Genomic DNA, 23,659 nt, shown 5'->3' on the forward strand with positions numbered 1-23,659 from the left:
GAGACCAGAGCAACAATTCCAGACACGGAAAAAGGAGAGCGCGACAGCAGCAAAAGTGGCAGAGCCAACCTCCTGCCCTCCACAGGAGATCATCCTTCATATTTCATAGACACGTAAAGATTCTCATCGTCCTAACAATTCTTATCAAAGCCGGGATACTAACATGCTGGTCCTAAATTTGTTGATTACATATCCTTTTTCTCGATAGAGACACAAGATGTCACATGCTGTGAGAAAAAATGGAATTTCTAGCAACAAACTGAGAAAAACGATCTCGTTCAGTGTTTCTTGCAGCCACTGCCCCTGCAGTAACCCAGCCTAACTTCTGAAAAGCTGAGGTGATTTAACATAATCTCTGAACCATCTGCTAGGCTACCGATCAGTTCAGTAGCCTTGTTACTTACAGTTTATGGGTTAAGCAGGATAAATAACCTATCAGAAACACAAACAGATTTGTCTCTGACACATTTTGAAGTGCAACTATTGTCTAAGGAAATATAGCTTGCTTTCTCCTAAATGGGGGGGGGGGGGGGGGGGGGGGGGGGGGGAAGAAAGAAAAAAAAAAATCACAGTAAAGACCAAAATGTCTGCCCTTCCGGAAAAGGAAGTTATTTATCATCATCTGTCTCATTTATGAAATCAACAGTTCAGCAGAGCTAAGTGAATACTTTGCAACTTATTTTTGCCTGCACTTTCAGGAGACTTTTTCTGTTTACCCACTTAAACTCACATTTGAAGTACTTTAAAACGTGAACTACATAGAGTTACATTATGTTTTCAAACATCTGTTTGCAGGGACACAAATGCTGGTTGACATTAAAAGTGTTGTTTCCTGCCAATCTTCTACAGAGCTTGATGACCAACGCTTGTGAAAGACCACTCTGTATTTTTCTTATAAATTACGTGGCATTGTTCTTTAAAAGAAATATTTTGGAGTTGGATCGAAATTGATGTGCGTAAGTTTGATTGAATGACTTAGAAACTGGTTCGCTACTATTCTACTTCTAATACAGTATATTGTAACTTATATGAAGTACTTTTACACTGAAAGCATTACAGAAAGTTTTACCATAAGACACTGAACTGAGGATCATTCATATGAACATGGTTTGTGCAGTTATTCAGGCAGTCACAAACAATAAATCTCAGAATTATCATAAATCAACTAACATACATTAAGACATTCACACAGGAAGTTACCAGTAAATGTTACATTTAGAAAAGAATCAAGAGATCTGCCTCTCAATTCCTGCCTCACAAAGCAGGCTGCATTTTCTAACCTGTATCATTCAGCATCCAGTTTAGCAGAGCAAACTTTGGAGAATCCTCCTTTTACAAAAAGAGATAATTAATTTAAAAGATATTTGGAATTCTTTGTTAACCCACTTTTTAGTACTAAAATCATTCTTACTCTACTCAAGAAAACATCAGACAATTTACATTTTCTGCAGGAATTTGCCTGTGCATCTGCTGACAAAGCTATTCAGGTATATGGGAAGGGCTTACAGTTTCCTACAGCTACAAGATGGGAGAACAAAGCCACATTATTTTAAGAAAGCAAACGGTCTCACCCTATTTTCTCTTACCCTAACACTACAGGATGGACACAAATTACGCCTGGGTTAAGAGTAAAGCACTGGGGGAAAAAATAACAGCCAACCTGCACTTTATACACAACTGAAAGCAAAAACTGATGCAATATATTTTGGAAATAAACTATCATAGTTACTGTGGCTCCCAGGAAGAATATAAAAAACACATGAAAGCAGAGAGTTTCACATATCCATAAAAGATATAGGAGTTTTTTTGAAAATCATAATTCATTTGCAAGCGAAATAATAAAGTTCCAAACAGGTTCAAATTACAAGTCTGGAATATTATTTCTAAGGTCTAGCAATTTCTTTTATCCTTTTTTTCATACTGAGAAATCATCACTAATCAAGACAATGATTTGGGAAGATGAGAAATTAAACCAGATGAATGCTAATATGTATTTATAAGCCAAGCTCGTGGCAGGTCTGCAGATGTGCATGTATTGATTTACCGCTGCTAGCTGTTTTAATCTGAAAGTAAGGCAGTATTTCTACATTCCACCATAAATCTTGGCAAATTGCAGCCTCACCAATTTTGCAGAGCCTACACTAACAGCTTGAAAGAATAAAAATATGAAGACATAACAGAGTGGTTCTCGTTATTCATAGCTCCTTTTTCTTCCCTGAGCTAAACAGTACAGATCAGCTTGGGAGCATAAACTAGTCTCTCTACCTGAAGACCTTTTATTTTTCAATTCCTCCTCGTCCATCCAAGGAAGCCACATTCAGTCATTGTCAGCATATGATGCATTGTCCTTTATTTTGGCTTTTCCTAAGCATATTTCTTTTTCTTGTGGGAGGAAATTAAGGACAAGGCAAGGGGAAAATAAAATTATTTATCAACACTTTCCAATCCTTTTTCCCCCTTGTTTTAGTCAGAACAATATAAATCAAAAGGTGTTATTCTGGCTACAGTCCTAGCTAGTGTGAGATTACCTCCTATCTGGATAGATAGACAGACACCTATTAATGCTGTAAGCCTGTATACTTCAGAAGATTACTCTTCACATTATTCTTGCCCATTAATTTCACTTCTAGTGAAGGTTGCTAACCAAGTCTTATATCCTCGGTTTAAATTTAATGATGCCCTGAGGAATATGTTGGCAAAGTCTTGAAAACCATGAGACTGGAGATTGCCAAAGTACAAGGGCACTTTCAGCCACAACCTGTTTCCTAAGCCCTGACCCATCTGTCAACTCTGAACTACAAAAGACTGTCTCAGGTATTGTGTAAATTATATATAAAAAAATATTTTAAAGATACATACATATATACATACACACACACACACATAATGCTTTTTCTTGCATTTATCTTGGATGGAAGATTCATGGTCACTGGAGTAATGCCTGTCATTGATAACTTTTAAAAAATATGTCAGCACATTTTGAATGTTCTCCTTCTGTTTCTGTAATACTAAGACAACACAAAGCCAACAGGATGAATCCAAGACCTGCCCTGATGGCTTAAAATGCAAAAATACCTATTAGTTATTACCTGCATCTTGCACTAATTGAACAACCCATCCTGGAAAGTGCTGACTGCCTCTTTTCTGTCTGGAATGCAAAGAGGAAAAAAAACCAATACATTCAAATAGCTTCCAGTATCTCTGGACTGCATTTTAACAGTGGTTCTTTTACGAAATACTCATAGTAACATCCTGCTTTCAATAGCCATTCTATACTGGAATTAACACCTCATGATGAAGTGTACAATTAATATCAGAGCCTGATCTCCTTTAATTTCTGCTAAGTTAATGAAAATCATACTAGGAAAGAACTAAATGGACAAATTATTCAAATATCACTGCTAAGCCTTCCAGAGGCCTTGCCCCCTTAATAGCACGGCATGTGGACTTTAGCCCTATTTGATTCTGCTTCTCTAGTCTCAAGTCCCAGCTGTGCTCAATAGCAAATATCTCCATTTCAATAGGGAAAATGGTTGTACTAAAGTAGTTCTCTCCAGGGGTCAAAATACTTCAGAAGGGCATTTAAATGGCTCTATGTTATTGAGCAGAAGCATCAGTTCACATATTATTGATTATAACTGCATGGCTCTGTTGAAAAGATGTCTGCAGTAGTATTAAGTGCTGCGATAGGGACAGAGGAGTGTTATGCACTAAAAAAAAAAATATATCTGTCTGTTGCCAAAATTTTAGATACATAAGCAATCACAAGCTGTAAGACAAAATCTAAAGTGCAGCCTTTGTGGCTGATGTGTCAGGATCATGCTCAGTGACACTTCCTCAGTTTCACACTGCTTCAGATAGACAGTCTTTTGAATATTGATTGAAGCAAGCAGGAGGCAGAGCTTGATTTCTGCAGTTTTGCAAAGAGAGCGTAATAGATACTTATATGGAAATGTGCTTTTGGTGGCTTAAATATTCTTTAAAAAAAGCATTAATCTGTTCTGATCCCATCACGACAACAGCTAGTGAGTACAACTGTAGTCTGGAACCACATTCAACCTACTGTGAGCCCTGAGCTGCAGACAGACCTGCAGTCACAGCATACTGCACGCTACCAGATGGTCACATAAAATATACCTGAGGTGGCTGAATGAACGTGATCCCCCTCAGACCCTCATTTCCAGTGACTTCCGTATAATGACTATGTCAAGTGCCACCATAGAAGGCCAAATCCCAGGCAAGTCCCAGACTGTGCTTTGGCTGGTGTGCCTGAGGAAACACTTGGATCTTCAGGCTTCACAGTGAAGAACACTGACAACAGAGGTTAATCCTGGCCTAGCAGGGAAAATCCAACCCATGACCATCTGTGCATAAGGGGTGACTCAAGAGTGAGTTGACTGGGCTGAAAGAAAATTAGGATCTTCCAGTTGGCTGCATCACCTGCAAGCTTGGATGGCATCTACATTAAACAGAGTAAAACATAGATTCAAAGTTTCTTAAAAGGAGCAGCTGTGGTGGTTTCACAAACCCAGAACATCAGCAGCCACAGAAGGGACTCTTCAAAAAAACACACATTCTCATACAGAGCCAAGAAATCCAATCAACCACTGCACGACAGCAAAGCTGGCAGGCAAGCAGGAAGTCAGTGCAGTTAGTTCTGTATCACTACCTTTCTTGAGCAGATTCAACAACGTACGCCAACAAAGGAGCTTGTCTGACATGGTCACAGTGTTTCTGGGCTTTACAGACCTTTTTTATCATCGAGAGCCTGAGATGACTATTTCTTTGCCTGCAGGAGGGCAGCAGAATGAACCTTTCCCTTGGAAGTGATACCACAGAACTTTTCTTCCAAGTGTTATGCAAAAGAAGCTGTAACTTCTACTTAAGAATCCATCTCAATACCTACACTTCAGAGTCTAAAATAGTTCATTTACTAATTTTTCCAATCAATTTATTTTAACAAGATGTTTAAACCAATCCAAATAGAAATCTTAAAACATTTTTTATGAAAACCACTCAGAAGCAGGAAAATATAATGCATACAGCTATCACACAAAAAAGGACTGGGAATCCAAAGAGGCAATGGCTATATCCAGTGTCAGAAAGCCACTCATCAGTAAAGAGTTAAACAGTATCTAGGTCACCCTACAGTCTTTCCTGCACACCCTCAGCTCACCGTGTATCGGAAATGCTGTGTGGGAAGGCCAGGGAACTAAACTCACAGACCAAGTATGACTCAGACTGCAGCAATTTAATGATACTTTTTTTCTCCTAAATTATCCTTGGGATTAAAAGAATCCACACCCTCAACATGAAACCAAATCACAGCAAAAGGAAGAAACCACAAATTCGCAGATCTTTCAGTCAAAAGAAGGTATCCAGAAGCAAATTAATTATTAATGGTAAAGGACTGAGACCTTTCCTATAACATACTTTATGGTCAGAACAGCAGAAGGTGAAGAATTTGAGTCCCAGTCAGATGTTCTTCTGAAAGCCCTAGTGGGGATGATCTCAGCAACAAGAATGTCAGAGAACTGCTTGCCAAAAAATTAAAGGAGAGCTGTCACAGCCAAATGCTGACCTACACCACTAGAGGAAAGCAACTTGAGAGAAACAGCCTCACATTTCCGCCACCACAGCAGAAGCAGAACCAAAGAGTTGTCAAATACGTTCAGCACAAGCATAAGCAGAAGACAACTATGAGATCCCGGAGAAGGCAAACACCAGTGACCCAGGTCTAAACACAAATCCAGCCAAATCTCTGAGGAACAATTACTATTTCTGAAAATTCTGTCCCACTGAACAAAGCAGAAGTTTGGGAAAGACACTAATGAGCAGAAGAAAACATTGCCCTCAGAAATACTCCTTCCTGACTACAATATAAAATCATGAAAATGTAGTTTTTCCTCTGCCCTCCAAAGCTGCCTCTCTCCCCTTCACTTCAGGAAAGGACAAAGAAAAGCACACTAACTACCACAAAAAGAAAAGCAAAGTTAAAATGTCCTAACGGCACTAAAATGTCTTCTATCACAGGAACTCGTGAAGTTTCATCCAGAGAAACAGAAACTAATTTCCCCTTTTTCATGGCAAAGATTCAGCTAGTTTTGTTGCGGTGATTTAAACAGCAGTGGATTCCTTTTTCAGAAGGGATTTTTTTTTTGTGAAGTATATGGAAAGCCAATTATAAAGAACTGAACATCTGCCTTTACAGCTATGTATTTAGATGTGTTCTGCTCTGTTTCTAATTAATTATCCATTTTTTATCCCATGAAATAAAGAAACTACTATGTTCCCAAAACCTGTATCCACCATATAAGCATCACTAGGATGCTTGGTCAGTAACCAGTTAAAATTCTTGCTGCTGCTCACCTTTCAGCTACAACCATGGAGGAGTACATATCCTTACATATCCCTAATCTCCTCTAAGTCAGGGGTTTAGACCCAAATGAGTTCAGGTGGAGGGCTCTCTCTTGAGAGTGTCACTTGATCAATGAATTGTTAGTAACAATTACAAAGGCAACACCTTTGATAAAAAAAGACCAAAAAACATTACCAGAAATGAAGCAGAAGTCCCATGTTCCATACTGATTTAGACCAACACAGGGTTCTGCTTCAGGTCGTTGCTTCAAAAAGCACAATTTATTGCTTACACAGAAACTTATGAGGAAAAAATATTAAGTCTTTCCTGTTTTTCAAAAAGGAATCAGACTCAAAAACTTTTCTTACTATCTACGCACAAACACCAACTTTCTGTGATCTACTGAAACCTATCTACTTTTTGCACCTTATCAATTCTACCCAATTCAGTTGTCCAAAACCGCAAGCCTGTGCTCATTTGACTGCCACTTCAACGTCAGCCTCCACTCAGGATGGGAAACAGTTGATCGGTGCCGGTCAGTGCTGCCTCCTCTTCCTGGGAGGGCCACCCTTTTCAAAATACTTAATGACATTTTCAAAACTGCACAATTCAGAGTAAGTGTCCTAGGCTTCAAAAAGAATTAACAAGTATTTCACTGAATAAGCAATTAATAGAATGGGTGGAAAAAACTTCAGAATTTCTCATGGAACAAAGTAACATGAAATTCACTTGGGAAGAACAGAAGACTGGGACAGATTATTGTCTATTTTTATAATGTCATAGCTCTGAATATTTGGAAAATGTTCGAAAAGAATTGATCCTAATTTACAGAATAAAAAGTACATTCATGCTGAGGCCTTGGTATGATGATGGGACTTTTTTCAGCAGCAGTCCTGGCTGATGGTCTTCCTTTCCCCCCTAGTATTGTACCTCTGGTACTGGGACAGGGAAGCCCTGTAAGCTGCCACTGAGGAAAAAGAGCACGGAGCAACACATGCCCTCCAGTGTTTGAGATCTTCTGCATATAGCAAACAGACTTCTAGTAACAAACAAAAAAGCTTTAACAATAAAGTTAAGATGAAGTCTGCTGCACAATAAAAACAAATAGCTTCCAGTGAGGGAAATGTAGGGGGTTGAATACAGGATCTCTGGAGAAAGAAAAAAAAATAGCAAACAATTTACAAACATTCCTTTTCAGATCACAGTACTACAAACAGCGATGTGGGGAAGGAAATGGACAGTGCTATGTCAGCTCCACTGGATACCCCACCATGCTGATACCCTCCAGCCTCCAAGGGAAAGTGTCTCTCTCCTCTCTGCCAGACTCCTTCTCCAGGACTCAGATGGCATTCAGACATTCAGCTCCAAGGCATTCAAGACTCAACATGGGGGAGATCTCTGTCTTGGCATGCCACACAGCTACAGGTTGAAAAAAAGAAGAAAAAACAAAAACAAAACCCAAAGAAACAAAAAACCCCAAAACAAAACCAAAACAAACAAATAAAAAAACCCCAACCAAACACACAAAACAAAGCAAATAAAAAAAAACAACCAAACAACCAAAAAAAAAAAACCAAACCAAAACCCTAAGAAAAACCTCAACAGCAAAAGAAAGAACTAGAGGCCACAGAGTTTATCGAGCACTGTGCAATTACACAGCTGAAAAGCTCAGCCTTCACTAGAACAAATCCTGAGTCCCTGCTATGAACTAATGACTGGCGACAGGAGCTATGGGTGCTGCAGGTACTCCACACTCTCTAGGATCAGACCTTTGTGAGCACACTGCAAACAGGATGGCAAGCTTGCCATCCTCTTAGGGGCACAGGTAAGCATTTCTGTTTTATACCAGGTTTTTTAACATGCCAGTTCCTTGGTGTTTTTACATACATGCTAAATAAAGCTATGTACTGAACTGTAAAACTCTGCTAGCCTCCAGGCTCCAAAAGCTCTTCAGTTACCCTTTCAGCAGAGTCCTTGAAACCAGAAATAAGTTGTTTAGCTCTTTTTTAGGTGTTTAGATCCTTTTATTTCTGACATTCAGGGTCTGCAAATAAAGGATTTGAGATTTCGCCAGTATTTGCATCACTCTCGATGAAGCATTTTTTTCCTCTTTGTTTTAGATCTTAACTATTAACATAACGCTTGTATCACTACTGCACTCACTCAGACACTAAAGTCGTTACTAATGCACAGAATAATTGCTGATATTTTGGTAGACTTGTGAAAGCTTTTTAGTGGCTATATCTAAGCCAAAAAGCAGCACTAGGATTTGAAATACTGGTCACATGTAAGGCCCAAGTCCACAACATTCTCCTAGGCAAAAATACTGATCCATAAAGATACTATGTAAAATACACAACTCCACAGAATAGAGAAAACAAACATTTAAAAAGAACACACATTTTGGGTTATTTCAATTAAGATAGCCAAAATGATCAATTAATTAAATAAATTATGAATACCCAAAAAGTGAAATTACCCACAAAGTTTATCTTGTGGCAGCAAAGCGACAGATGACACATTTTTCCTCTTTTGGGAAAACAAAAGACTGAAGCAAGTAAGAGAAGAAATGGAAATGTAAGGGGCAGGATAGGAGTACAAATGAGAACATACTTTTTCCACTGAAATTGATTCTGTTAATGATTAACTCAACTCACACAGGTTATTTCAAGTGGAATATTTGTACTAGTAACAGTGTCAAAACAGACCCCAAATCAAAGTCTTCTCTTTTTGTGTTTTCATTGCTGTTTTTCGCTCTATGTCCATTTATCATAACATTACCAACATTCAAATTAAAATTTTACTTTTTTCCCCAGGTACTGCACATCTATCTGCAAAGATTAAATATTTAAATGTTAATTCTGCTCTCAGCAGCCCTTCAGTAATTTAATTTTCTACAGGGTTGGCCTAAGTCTTAAGTAAGGCACTGCTCAAACTCAACTGAGGCAGCTGACATTTTTTGAATGTCAAAAGAGGGTAGAATTTTACAAGTTGTGGGATAACAATTGAGGATCAAGGCTTAACATTTTGGATGTTAATCATTAAGGATGAACACTCTTTTTTCTCCCCATTTCCTTAATCACAAGTTTCATTAGAGTTACCAGGATCTGAATTAACTCATTTACCTATATTTGCTACTGCTTTCACTCTGCAAATAATAAATACACATATTTTATCTGGATTTCATACGATTTGGGGGTGTTAGTTTCTCCACCCTAAACGCAGCTTGGTAATATGGGGGGGAAAGGGTTGAAAGGTTACAAAAAAAAAAAAAGTTGTAATTCAAATGGCCCATTTTTTTTCATTTCAAAGGGTTAACATTACAGAAATCAGAGCTAAGCAGAACTAACCTTTAGCAAACAAACTCAAGGCTTCATGAGATTTCTATGAGTTATGTGAAACCACATGAGATATCAGACATTAGATGTAAGAATCTGCTTGCAAATACTGATCCTGCCTTCTACACTGAATGGAATCCTGAGAAAAAAGGGCAAGCTTAATGTGAGCATGCTGGGGCAGAAATCGGCTTGTGCTCTGAGCTAATTCAGTTCTGAACTGGCTGCTGAGATGCCTGCCTGAGTCGTCTCTAACACAAGGGACAGTTTTTGTCATCATGGAACCCACTAAAAAGCCTGCTTAGTACTTGTTAACGTTTTCAGTAGTGCACTGAAATTAAACAATTCCCTTAACGTTCCTGAATTACTGGTTATTCTGATGAATAACTGAGCTGCTATCACCTCCCATCTGAGCCGGCCCCTGCCACTGGGGAAGCCTGGGACCAGGACCCTGACCATTCCACCAGCTGCCACCAGACATTTCTTTCCTGTGGCTCTTTAATACCAAACGAGGGTTGCACCTCTGTGCAGCAAACACCTGCAAGGCTTGCAAGCGCTCACAGACTTTACACGCCCCACACTACCAAATCAGGGTTTTGTTTTCCAACAAGAGATTTTCAATGGCGGTAACTCTGACCAGTCAGTTTTCCTAGTACTTCTTTTACAAGCAGCTGTGGCTGAAACATTCCTTCCACTCTTCTCCCTCACCCGCACTTCCTAAAGGAAATTCCATGGGATCACCTCCCCTACGGCCCCACACTGCAACAAAATTCTCATTTCCTGGGGGAGATGGAGCTTGTGCAATTGCTGGGTCCCTGCATCTGCAACCACGGTGCAGACACAGCTCCTCGGTGTGTTTGTATTCAGACTGCTTGTTTTCTTAGGACAGTGTGCTGAGGGGAACTGCTGAATACTGTTAGGCTACAAGAAATACTGAGCTCGAAAAATTCCAATCTTTGCTTAGTCACAAAACCAAAAGAGAAAATTAAAACTATATTCGTTTTAAATTCAAGGCATCTCAAGAGACTGTCTGCATCCAGGGCATAGGACTCCAGAAGACAACTGATACCGGAGGAATCTTACCAGTGTGCTTAACTCTAAATGTTGCAACTATGTACCCCTGACACAGCCGAGCTCTACAACACTGTATTATGTATTTTAGCTACTAGTAGAACACTGCATTGTATAGTTTAGCTACTGAGTAAGTAAGAACCAGTCCGAAACCAAGACATGAGCCAAGAGTGCTGAAACAGGGCCAGAAGAAGAGAAGATCATGAAAAGGATGAGAAGAGGAAGAGGGTGAAGAAAGGATGAAGATGTCCCAAACGACCACCAGAGGACCCCCGACCCATTAGGCCACACACATGTAGTAAGAGTGTAGATACGATAAGTAGTTCATGGAGCTGTAATGAATATGCTAATAGTTTCTGATAAACATCATTAATATATATATAGATTGGCCATATAAAGATAAACAGTGAACAAAGTCGGTATGCGTGTTGGACGGAACTTATCCCCAGTGCATCTGGCACCAAAAGTCAAGAATGGCTGCTTTCTGAAACCCCAAACCAAGTTTTAGAGAGTTTTGTCGCCAATTTTTTGCTATCACCACCTCTTTTTTTTTTTTTCTTAAAAAAAAACTTTCTTGTCAATTACAATTTCCCCAAAAATACATATGGGTCCCTAATGACATTCTACATGTCATTATTTAAAAAAAAAAAAAATAATATATATATACACACACACACACACACCCTGGAACTTTCTCAGAGAAGATTTCAGCATGGATTTCATTTGCACATGAAAGTAAAGCTATCTGAATTTTATTTCTGTCCAATTAAAGTGCAGATATTGAGAGGAAGATAGTCTTCCTTCACACCATGCTAGGTTAGACACTTCATAACACGACTGCTGAAAGCAGTTGCTAAAAAAATAAAGGAAATTACTATTTAAACCAACCAGGTCAGTCACAATTCCCATGGCACATCACACAATTGCCTCACCATGGACTGCGGAAGCCAAGCCCTAACAGAAGGAGCATTTCAGTCTCTGTGTCAGGCCTATATCTCTCCAGTGCATCTGGCAAAAGAAACATACAAAACTGAATACTATTTCTTCTCAGCTGTAGAAATGGGATACTTACTTTTGACAGTAAGCTCTTACAAGACCATCAGCTAAGAGAGACGCTAGCAGAACCAGTTGACACCATACTGGCATGCAACTCCTCTTCTGGCAGATTGTCTTGCTGGGAAACCGGGTGCATCAGCTGGGCAGAACACAAGTGAGATTATCTAAATCCTGGTCCTGAGGTTACTGAGGGTGTTCTCCTGCAGTGCTGCACTGTCTTCCACACCACCACGTGCCTGCACAGGCAACACAGCACTGGCACAATCAGGTATTCCCTCTAGGGATCATACCTTCACCATTCTTGGTGTTATGTTTGCTCTGATGAGCAAAACTGGATGAAAAAGTGTAGTCAGGGGAAATTTACTTCAGATTATACAAAACCCAAACCGCGTTACAGTCCTTGAAGAAGGAATAAAGAAAAAAATGATGCTGGTACTATACAACATAGAGATGAACATTGCAAATCACGTATTGCTCAACTGCTAAACAATCTACCTCCTCCTTCACCCAAATGATATTCTGTAAACCTGGTGTTATTTATTCAGAGATGTATGCAATAATACTATTTGAAAAAATACGTACATAAACCTCTAAAAGAACCAATTTGTAGAGGACTTATTTCAACCCTAAAAAGGCAAGAACAATAGATAGACTCCTTCTCCAATATAATCAGTATTAATACTGATCTCAAAGGGAACAGTTTCAGAGACACTGATGTATCACACTTAATTACATGACATGAAATCATATTCCACATAATTATGAATGCAATATTTCACTGCAGCTGACAAACCATGAAAGCAAAATGCAAGAAAAATGGAGAATAAAGGAGAGAGGAATGAAGAGAAAATACTCTTAAAAAATTGGATAAGTTAGCTTTGAAATCTTCCATTCCACTTTCCTTTACCCACACCATCTATTTAACGAGGTTGTACTCATGTGCTACAGACATTTCCTTGGAATGAACTCCTGAAGTTCAGACATGTCCTTTTGCTAATGAGATATGCTGGGTAAAATTAGCAGATTTCTTGCTCTTAACTGACCGCAGCGATGACAGCTCCCCGCTACAATAAATGTTTGAGCTCCAGTTCACCACTTCAGTCCTGAGTGTGCTTGAAGGAGATGGGAAATGGCAGCACAGGGAGAGGTCACAATTACGTGGCAAGCAAAGAACATGGAAACATTAATATGCTAATGGCTGTCACATAACTTAATGAAAACATGCATTTTATTAAGAGCAGGGAATTGAAACAACTTTTGGGTGCTCTTGCCTCAAAACAGGGAAATATTAGAGTATGCAGCTGTAAAAAATAAAAGTTCCCATGCTGTGGAAACAAAGCTGTATAGCATGTCTGGCTCAAATGTTTCAAAACGACTATTAGCCTGCCATTCATTTTAGCTCTGCCTGTGTTCATGACGCTGACTATTTAGGAAAGAATCCTTAAAATACCCTCTCAACAAGATATGTGATTTCCCAATGCACACAGGCTCCTGCAAGGTTCTGGTTTTGTGTTCCGACCACCCTGGTGCAGAACAATGGTCTGTCGTGGTTATTATATACTTTAGTTACCATAAACCAGCTGCTTTCCTAATTGTAATCCCATTAAAAACCCACATTATAACCATACAGTGATAATGGAAGGGGGGAGGCCTAAGTGAAGCTGTCCAGAGCAAAAAACAGATTTCAAAAATGTCGCATAGAATACAAGCAGCTTGATACAGGCAGCACGGTACGAGCAAACAGCCTGGAAGGGAGCACACCAAGGGGTGGGCTGGCATGATGATTTATGCCAAACTGAATGCAGAAGACCCTTGTTAAGCCTCAAAGCTTAAAATCTCACCCTGGGACTGGGGATTGTCAGGAGAATGAAGGGTCTGCTGCAGCTCCCTCATTTAATGACGTAAATGGCACAAAAGGAGGCCTCTGAGGAAACTCAGTGTTACAGAGATGCCATTCTGCAGGCTAGCAAGTAAATCATAAGCAAGATGGTGGAAAGCACAGGGCTTTGGAACCATGTGGTGTGGGCATAAAGGTCATCCGCAGTGAGCACTGTGCTTAGTGAGAGTCTGGAAAGCACCTAGAAAATGTGTCAAAGCAAGTTACAAACTCCTGGCTGAATCTCCTATGACCCAGTTGCCTAAGTTCCTAATCACCTAAGGAGTCTCAACAATTCCAGCGTGTAACTGGAATGAATTTAATCTTGCATCTTCAGATCTAGATACTAAATAGGCTACAAGAAATGACTGTAAGTCACCGAAGAAGAAATTACAATTAAAGCCTAAATAATTGTATTAAGAAATGCAACACAGCAGCTGATGGCGGCTATGATTCCATGAGTCTATGGCTGAGGCCACATTGCTGCAGCAGCCCTTTGTAAAACCAGCTCTTCGTGGCAGAAGTTTGCTCAGTACAGCAGATCTCGTGTGGTTTGGGAAAATAAAGTGCACAGTGGAGTGAGGCAGCTTCTTGCAGGCTTCCCCAAACCATGCTCATCAGCTCCTTACTCTAATTTCTCCTTTCCTCTGCTCTTGTCCTTCTATTTAACTGATCGCTCCTGTCTAGCCTCCCACAGAAACGATAGTATCTGTGGGCCGTTGCATCGATTGCTTTGTCTGCCCTTATGTATATGTATATGATTGAAAACTCTTATGGCCCAGACTGACTCATGTGGTACCCCCCCAACACCCCACGCTCTGGTTCCGAGCTGGCTGTTACAACATCCTTGCGACAAACATAATACCTACCTTATTCTTCGCCACACTTCTGCCTCTGGCACAACTGATGTGAAGAAATGTGTTTTCCCAATGCAGAACTGGAGTAGCAGGCTTGAGTTTGAATGAACTATTCAGAAACGTGGCAGCTTCACTTCCCACACAAAAGCCAGTAATACTGTCTGAAAATAGCTGTACGCCCAGGTAAACCTTCATAACAAAATTGTAATATGCTCTTTTCATCTGAGAAAAGAGGAGAAAGCTTCATCTAATAGAAAACTAGAAAGAACCAAGCAGATGAAGGTGGACAGCAGATTTGTAGAGATGCGTACTGGCAAATTGTGCTCTTGCCAGGAAAGTACTTTTCCACAAAACTGGTGAACATTTGCTAACTGTATTCGTAAATACTGCACAGCTGTGCTACTACAGGAAAGCAAGCCCAATACTTCTATAATTTGATAAAAGGTTTCTCTAATGATTCACCAAAAATAATTACTCAAAATAAAAACATGGCCAAAATTAGCACCGTTAGCTGCCATGAGCAAGAACTAAAGCAAGTAAAAGTCACTGTATAAGCAGAGCCCCACACAAGAATTCTGTAGGTATCTTCTACCTTGTATTCTGAGGGATTATATTGAAAGCAGTATTTCTCTATAATAACCATCACTGAAAATAACTTTTCAGTACAGGGTATATAATACAAGTCCGTGATGATCAGAGGGAAAATCTGTGCAGATGGAATGTTTCTGACATTTGTAGTGGCAATGATATTTTTCAGCCATTATTTCCTCAACCCACAGGTGGTTTTGTGTCTTGTCTGACAACAGCCAGAAGATATAAAACAAAAGCCAGTGACCTTTTTCTGTACATCCACTGAAAACTGCTTCTTGCCAACTAGCAAGATCATTTCTGCTATATGAAGAGCTGCCTTTCTATCCATTCTTAGCATCAAGCACTCCTGCAGACACCCTCTTAGGACGGCAAGATCCACTCTGTACGGGGAAGAGGAGCTAAAATTACTCTAAAGCCTCCCAGTAAAATCTAAGGCATTCAGAAAGAGCTAATGAAAAAATTTCAGAGATCTGGAGTAAACAGCAGTCTCCTCATTGACTGCTATATGTCCAAGATCTTATTTTCCATTTATTTTGTATTGTATCTGCTTAAACTATGAACATGGCAGGTTCACTTTCAAGAATATCTGGCCCTCTGTGTCCTGGAAGTTTAGGCAGATTTATAGGAAGGAAACATTTTGCATCTGAAACTTTCCATGGTCTATAAAAGTGGACTACTGAGCTTCCGTGAAGAAGGAGAAAGTGTTGTTTCTATTTTACGGCACCATCGAGTTAGTTGCTAAGGGGCTATGCTGGCAGAGAAGCCTAAGGCTCTTAATAGATAACCCAGATTTCTGAAAGACATGTTCCAAGCCTAAAATTTCTGGACATCTCTCTTGGTTCCTCAGCAGAAATGGATAATTTTGAGACAGGGCTTCCTTTCCTCTCAAGTAAAACGTTTAGGAGAGAAATATCTCACAGGAAGAAATGCCACAACCTTCCAAGTCTGTAAATCCATGTCAGAATTTATTTAATAACTTCATGGCGTCAGTTCTTGCCTTTCCTCTATTTGCAAAATTTATGCTGTTCCAACTACAATTATATACTGAACAGCAACAACAGAAACAGAATCTTTGGCTACCTAAGAGGAAAAGGACCAGTAACAGCAAAGTATTTAACATATTTTTTCTAGGATGTTCACAGACCGATGACATTAAGACTGAAAACCAAAACGTCTTCAGAAAGAGATTAAGGAGCTATAGTAAATACTGCACAAATAGTAGTTACTGGGCGGCTCCAGTGCAAAACAGCCTCACAACTCTGTCCTAACATAACATGAGCGCGCAGCCAAAGTTTCTTCACAAGTTCAAAAGACAAAAATGGGAAGGAAAAATCCACTTCTGTAAAACATGTATTTGCAACTAAAACTCAAGTGACAAGGAGTCACTGTCACATGGGAAGCATATCAATCCAACTTTTCACAGACTGATAATCTGTTCTCCTTTCTGCGAAACACATGGATTTCATTTGCTGTTGGGAAAATGACCAAATGGATTATTTCTTCTCTTTAAAGACCCAAGAGCGAGTTGTTTTTATTTTAATACTAAGATGACTGATATGTGACTACTATGCTGAAAGTCCAAGTTTTGTTTAAAAAAGAAAAAAAAATACAAATTCTTCTCCATAAACCAGGTATCAGATTTTTTTCAGTATTAAAAAAAAAAAGGCACCTCATATAAGCTGAGATCCAAGACTTACAGGGTTTCCTAGTCATTTTGGTAACTTAAGTTGTAATCCGGGGCATTTATTTTTGTATATTCCTAGTTACTTATCTGCTAAATTGAACACAGAATTACTATGAGAACCTTAGACAGTTGTAGTATATACAAATCTCAATGATTCTCCATTCATTCAAGAGAGATTTAGGTGTTTTCTTACAGGTAGTATTGAAAATTTAGCCAAGTACTTTTCATTTCAAAATAATGCAGAAAGTATACTATGAATTTTGGAAATACTAAGGATTTTAAAAATGCAATAAAACATTTAAGAAAGGTGATTTTAAACAGTGTATAGCCAACATAACTGCACAGTCTCTTGACATCTAACCCATATTTGAAAGTAACTAAAAGGCATATGCTGCTGTAAAAATTAATAAAATCAAAAACCCACACAAGCAAAAAATCTCATGTTAGCAGGAGGTTTTCAGGCAGTGTTGTTAAGGCAAGTCTACCTGGAACTCCAGTCGCTAAAGAGGATTCTTACACAGATAGACTATTTCTAATCATAAATAGAATAGTGCAGTAATAGACAGCCAACATAAATAAATCTGAAACTAGGATAAGTATGCATATGCACACTGATGCAGAAGAATTACTTGAGGAATTTGTATCAACAGATTATTTTAGTAATGAACAGAGGAGACACACTATTGCAGGTTCTTAATAGCAAGTTTCACATGCAGGTGTTCATTTTTATTTATCTTTGACTTCAACAACATTGGGCAGCAATATGGGTGATCACAGTTTTTACTAAAGCAATAGGTTGCTTCCGTTCACCACTATATTTCAACTTTCTTTGCTTCTCCAAAGAGCCAAACACATCCTTTTCCCTCTGATTGCCCAGGAAGTTGAAACTTGCCATTGTACTACAACACGAGGATTTTTATTTATCAATCTGTTTTTCTTCCCTCATAATCCAAACACTCATTTTCTATACCTACTGTAATCTTATAAGGTATGACATTATAATTTTTATTTGAACGTAATACTTACGGTTGGCATAATTTTACCAGGTCCTGATCAGTGGTGTTTGGAGGCAGTGCTCTGATGTAAAGGTTTGTTTTACTTAATTGATCCCATCCTGAGTTGCTGCTGCTACTGCTGTTGTTATTACTGCTGGTGGTACTGGGACTAGGAGGAGCCATCGGGTGGGCTGGTACAATGGACTGCTGCAAAGGAAAAAGCACATCAGAGTGAGCTACAGATAGCAATCGCTGCATGCGCATTAGCTCAGCCTACAGTAGCCTGTTTACTATTTGGAGTGTTGTGTTAAATCTGTCCATAATTATTCCTGGATTTTAAATACACCTGCTTTCATAGCACATTTGGGATAGGATTCACAGGCACGTTCTAATATAACCAACCACCACGTGAAGCATGCTCAGTGCATGCCACAGGTTCAAATTATATACAACCGCTGCTGAATGTTACTCATCGGATTTTATCACTCTTCATTGTGGCATTTGATGTGAAAAAGAAATGTACCCCTAGGTTCCAGCAGGTATAAACTAAGTTTACATCACTACAACTATTTCAGATGTCATAAATGATCTATTGTGGCTGACACGAAGACTATCCTTAATCTATCCAGAAATACAAAAATAATTAAAGCCTCTTTTGTATCTCTTCTGGCTTTTAGTACTTCACACAATACTGCTATTGATTTTTTAAGATAGAGAGGGAGCAGAGACAGCTTAAGGACCAGACTTCAAATTAACTGCGTGCCTTGGCAGAACTTTCACACTGCCACTGATCTCTCTATTCGTGGATTATTTCCAGAATGTCAAGAAAATGATTCTATATAATGGGGGGGGGGGGGGGGGGGGGGGGGATCAAGTTTCAAAAGGAGATAAGCACACAAGCTTACCTAGTCCTCAAGGTATTTAATAGTATTGTTTTTAAAACCAGACCCTAATGGCACATAAAAACGTCCTTGAGAAAATCTGCAGTATCTGCAGTACAGCGGTCTCAATCACTTGCATTAACACCAGTATGGCAGGACACTGTACAGAATGTATTATGAACAGGTCTGTGGTGTTGTAAGAGAGGAACGCTTTAATGAATATACTAGAGAAGTAAAGTTGCCAGTGAAGTCTTGTGACTACAAGGTTTTCACTGACAAAGAACTGGCTGCACGCTGCCCCTTTCCTGCAAAAGCCTGAGCCTCCACGGCCTGAGAAGTTCATAGCGAAGAACCACCCTGCGAACTGGAGGAAAGGCACAGCAGGAGGGGAGGGAGGGAGGAGGAAAAAAGTGGAATATGAAGTAAGATGTCAGTGCAGACTCGATTGTTCCCGCCCCGGTGCCACCCTCTTCTTTGGACTAGTACAAAGAGTTGTGCAGCCACAGCCTGAACCAAAAAAATTATCTCCCCCGATCTGGTTCACCACATGTGGTTTTGTGCTTCGCAAAAAGCTCCGGCTGTCACAGGGCAGGGAACAGGAGCGTGTAGGCAGAGAGGAGGGGATTACAGTCTACCTCGGTTTAAAGCATCCATGAAACTACAGCCTTAGTACACAAGAAAAGTGAAACGATTTTGGAGATAACCTTGGGAAATTAGAATGAAATTGTGAATGGGAGGAAAGTACAAAGGCACACTTTACATCAGATACTTCACAATACCTATGTGGGGTTTTTCTGTTTCCCTAGGAAGGTTTTGAAATCTTCTAATCTCACATATTGCAAAGTGTATTATGCAGCAATAATAGCCTGGAACAGCAATCTGCAACACTCGCTACAAAGTCAACATCTATATGTAGAAATGTTGCCTAATTTAACTGAACTGAAAATTACCAAAAAGAAATAAATATATTCCTCATGATTTAACATTTCCAAACTAAGTATCAGTATTTCATTGTCATAAGGTTGGAGGATTTTTTGTTTGTTTGTTTTCAAATAAAGATTTTTAGAAACATCAAATCCCTTCCAAAAGATTTATACTTGGAGCTGAAGCACTGATCTAGAATTTCTTCCACACACGTTTTAAAATGGGAAAAATAGTAAACCCTCCCTCCAAGTTTGTAATGGAAACATTGACGGATTTTAACTATAGCAGCGCAAGTCAGGCTGTCAGACCATCCTGCTTCCAGTAATGCCAAGCAATTATTTTTAGGGTTACAAGCAACGCAGAATGACGAAGCAACTAGTTTCAATACATTTTCATAAATAACTGAACAAACTTAGTCTGGCATGGTGCTATTCCTCCCTTCAAAAAACCTTCAGCAGAGTCCTCAAAATGCACACGGTGATCAAACAAACTGCTCACTTCCAGGTTTCAAAACGCGCTCTCCCCTTGTACATGCATGTAAGCTGCCATGAAAGTCAACATACACATACCAGTCTTCATCTTAACCAGTGTTTACCATTGGAGACTAAGAGCCTCTTTCTTACCTTTCAATATTTTTGGCTTGGTTTTGCTTTTACTTCTTACAATGTTTTTCCCTTAAAATCTTTCTGTTATGAAGAACTGGGGTTTTGTAAAATCTTGTCACCAGCTGGCCAAAGGAAAATGTGTGTGTGTGTGTGTGTGTGTGTGTAAAGACAGCAGGAATCCTAACTGTCTTCCCGTAAAACATAAACACTCCATTCTAAGAAATTTAAGCTTTTATTTAAATATGAAGATGCTACAGTGCTAGTGGTCACATCTAATTATGATGGGAACGTAAATGTGATTAGTTGCCTTCAGACAACTACAGTTGTTTACAGACAACCTTTTCCATTGCTTCCACAGAAATGCATACCCTGACCAGCCTTAAAGGCTTTACAAAACACAGATACTGGGCGTACTGCAACTTTCAAACTCTGCAACCCAATGAGACACAGATAACCATTAAAGGGCCAGGGACATCTTAAAGCCATACAACTAACACATTTTTTACATTAAACATTTTTAAATCTGAATCACTCTTTCTGCTCTGTTTGTCATCGATGACTACTTGTAAAAACTAAATTGTAAAAGTCCCCGTTTTGTTCAAAGGGGCTTTTCTTTTCCATTTGCTGCAACAGGCTTGTCGGCAGTGCAGAGCCCCACTGCTGTAGCTGTGCTGGCAGAGCCTCCACACCGGCAGCCTGCGCCAAGAGAAGAGTTTTTCTGTTGGCGTAGTTGCATCACCTCCCCAAACGACATAAGCTAAGCTGATAAAAGTTCTCTTCTGCTGGCACAGCTGCATCCATGCCTGGACTTTTGCCAATATATCCATGTCAGTGAGGATGTATGACTTTTTTCCACACCCCTGGCTGATACAGTGCTCGCTGGCAAGACATTCTGCAGTGGACACCTGGCCAAAGTTTGGGGTTGTTTGTTTAGAAACAGCTTTCACAAACTTTAAAACCTGAAATCAATTTTGAAAAGTTTTGTTTTACGAACTGCAGTCTCTGCTGCAAATTCGTATCAAAAGCTGTTCTTAATATTTTATCGCATGGACTTCACAACAGTTCGCAATAATGTAACATACATAAAAACACATTAATTTTTCTTTTTAATCATTGCATTTTAAATTAAAACACTGAATGCTAGTAGAAGATGAATGAATCTAAGTAACAGCCCATTATTTTTTATGACAATATTCCTGGTCACAAGAAACATCATTATCACACTGGTTTGCAGTTTCCTCCTTAGTCTTCACTCCCAAAGGTAATTAGCAATTGTTCTTCCTCCACAGCAGTTTCCTTCCTGTCATCTTCAGCAAACATCTAAGCAAGAAAGGCCAGTGACAGAATAACCATCCCATATGCTGTATGATCACCCCATCCCATTTTGGAGCCAGCTGTGAGGAGCTCCCAACAGCCTTGCCTGATCCCAGAGGGACCTTCCCTCCAACCCTGCACAGCCTGACCACAGCAGTGGGAAAACCACGGGTACTTGTTACAAAAAGGAAAAGCTTAGCGACAGAACAGTGCCCATGGAGTGCCCTAAACCAAGGAAAAGTGCCTGCCTGTGTTTTCTTCTCAATATAAAACCCAACTGGGAATAATCACAAGTATTGAAAAACAACTGGAGAATATACTCATCTTTATATGAACCATTCCTGTCATTCTTATAAACCACTTTATGCTTAAGGATGAGAAATGAGTCAGAGCAGGATTTTGCCTGCCAAGGAGAAGAATCTCTTCACTGTCAACAGGAAAAAAAAAACCACACAAAAAAACATCCACCCAAAACAAACCAGAAGAGCTCTGATAAATCCTGTTGACCTGGGAGCTGAGAGATACTGATCCTTGCTGCCTTCAGACTACAAAAGTCCAAGGAAACTCCAACAGATCATTTGGATAACAACTGTCCCAACTCAGAGTGTTATTATTACAGTAGCAATCCATTTAAGTCTCTAACTCTGTGTTATAAAAGCACATCTATGAAGTTATACTACACACTAGTGTTTAATTATGAGCTTCTTCGCTCAGCTAAAAGTCCTGATGGTAAAAGTACCATGACTTTTAACAACAGAATTAGTTCTCACACATCTACTCTAAATTCAAACCATAAATTACAGCATACATTAACTATCTGATTTAGCCTGAACTGCTACTTGGATCACCTCATAGTTTCAAAATCTTGTCACTAGTGTTTGCCTAGCTTTGTTCAGGTGATTAAGCTCCAAGTACCTGCTTACCCTACCTGACTTTGCCTAACCTCCCCAATTTCACTAAACAGCATTTTGAAACACCTCCAGTAACTGGCATTGATAGAAGAATTACCGCAAGTTTTTATAGTTGTGTGCAACATTGATAAAAAGTATTAAGTTACATGAATCTGGAAAATTTCTGGATTAAATTGGGGGTTGATTTTTTTACTTATCAATCTACTTAACACAGAGATTTACCTGTGCAATGAAAGAGAGGGCTCAGCAAAATAGAAGCTGCCACATCTAGTGAAGCAAGACGCTGCCAGTTAGTGCACAACTTAGGAAATAGGAGGCTGTTTGGAATAAAATCACATCCCAAACAGTAAGAACTCCAAAGTCCTTATGTTTAACAGAAAGGACTGTCACCTTCCTTTAGATAAAGAAGCATTAAACCCTGATCATCCAGTCTAAGCCTGCAAATTGACAGCTGTAGTGGAGATGCCATTTTGAGCGTCCTGCCCTGTCCTATTTCACAGTTTCCATCACCATGTCTGAAATGTTATGGCAAGCAAAACTGAACTTCTGGAGCCCTCCCCAAGTCCAGTTCTCAGTGGCCACAAGTCAAGCAGTAGAAAGAACTCCTGCCATAGGGTAGGTTCTCTGACTGTTGTTTTTCATTCTGTTGGCACTTGTCAGAGGAGGATTCAGCAAGTCAGCTCTGTCTAATCATTTCCAGGATGATACCAGTATAAAGTGTAGAGAGCACCTCAGAAGCTGGGTCCTCCAGACTCCTGTTGAAAATCTCCTCAGGAAGAAAAAGCCCTGAGACCTGCCCCTTCCTTCTTCTTTAAACCACTGACCTTCTCTTTGCACGGGTGAAGAAGATTGTCTAACAGTGACACCACAAGAGTCAACAGAACTATTCCAGCAAGGGCTGTTTTACTGCACAAGGCTGAGACCATGGATATTGTGTCTCATGATCATACAGAGCTATTTGCACACCCAGGATCCAAGCCTATTACATCTTCCTTTAGATGGCGAAGATGGCGGTGTTGGTGCTCCAGCCACATGGAGCAGAAACAACTAGGTGCTGGGAAGAGGCAGGACCCCGTGGGTGGAGGCTGGCATCAAGCAGAGACTCTCCCTGTTACAAAATACCACAAGACAGCCCAGGAGCACCTGGAGATCCAGCCGTGGGTTTCCCCAAAAACCTCTCTAAACCTTCCACACCTTGGCA

General features: G+C 39.7%; 1 protein-coding gene across 3 annotated transcripts in view; it reads right to left on the reverse strand.

Annotated features, from left to right (window-relative positions):
* The window catches only part of RBMS1 (RNA binding motif single stranded interacting protein 1), a 148,533-nt gene that overhangs the window by 50,012 nt on the left and 74,862 nt on the right, over nt 1-23,659 (reverse strand). For all 3 annotated transcript variants that reach the window (XM_040603134.1, XM_040603133.1, XM_040603135.1), the window contains exon 2: nt 17,855-18,030. In XM_040603134.1, coding sequence (XP_040459068.1) covers nt 17,855-18,030 — 176 coding nt within the window. The remainder of the gene's footprint in view (nt 1-17,854; nt 18,031-23,659) is intronic.

Source organism: Falco naumanni, chromosome 8, assembly GCF_017639655.2.
Source record: "Falco naumanni isolate bFalNau1 chromosome 8, bFalNau1.pat, whole genome shotgun sequence".
NCBI classification, from domain to species: domain Eukaryota; kingdom Metazoa; phylum Chordata; class Aves; order Falconiformes; family Falconidae; genus Falco; species Falco naumanni.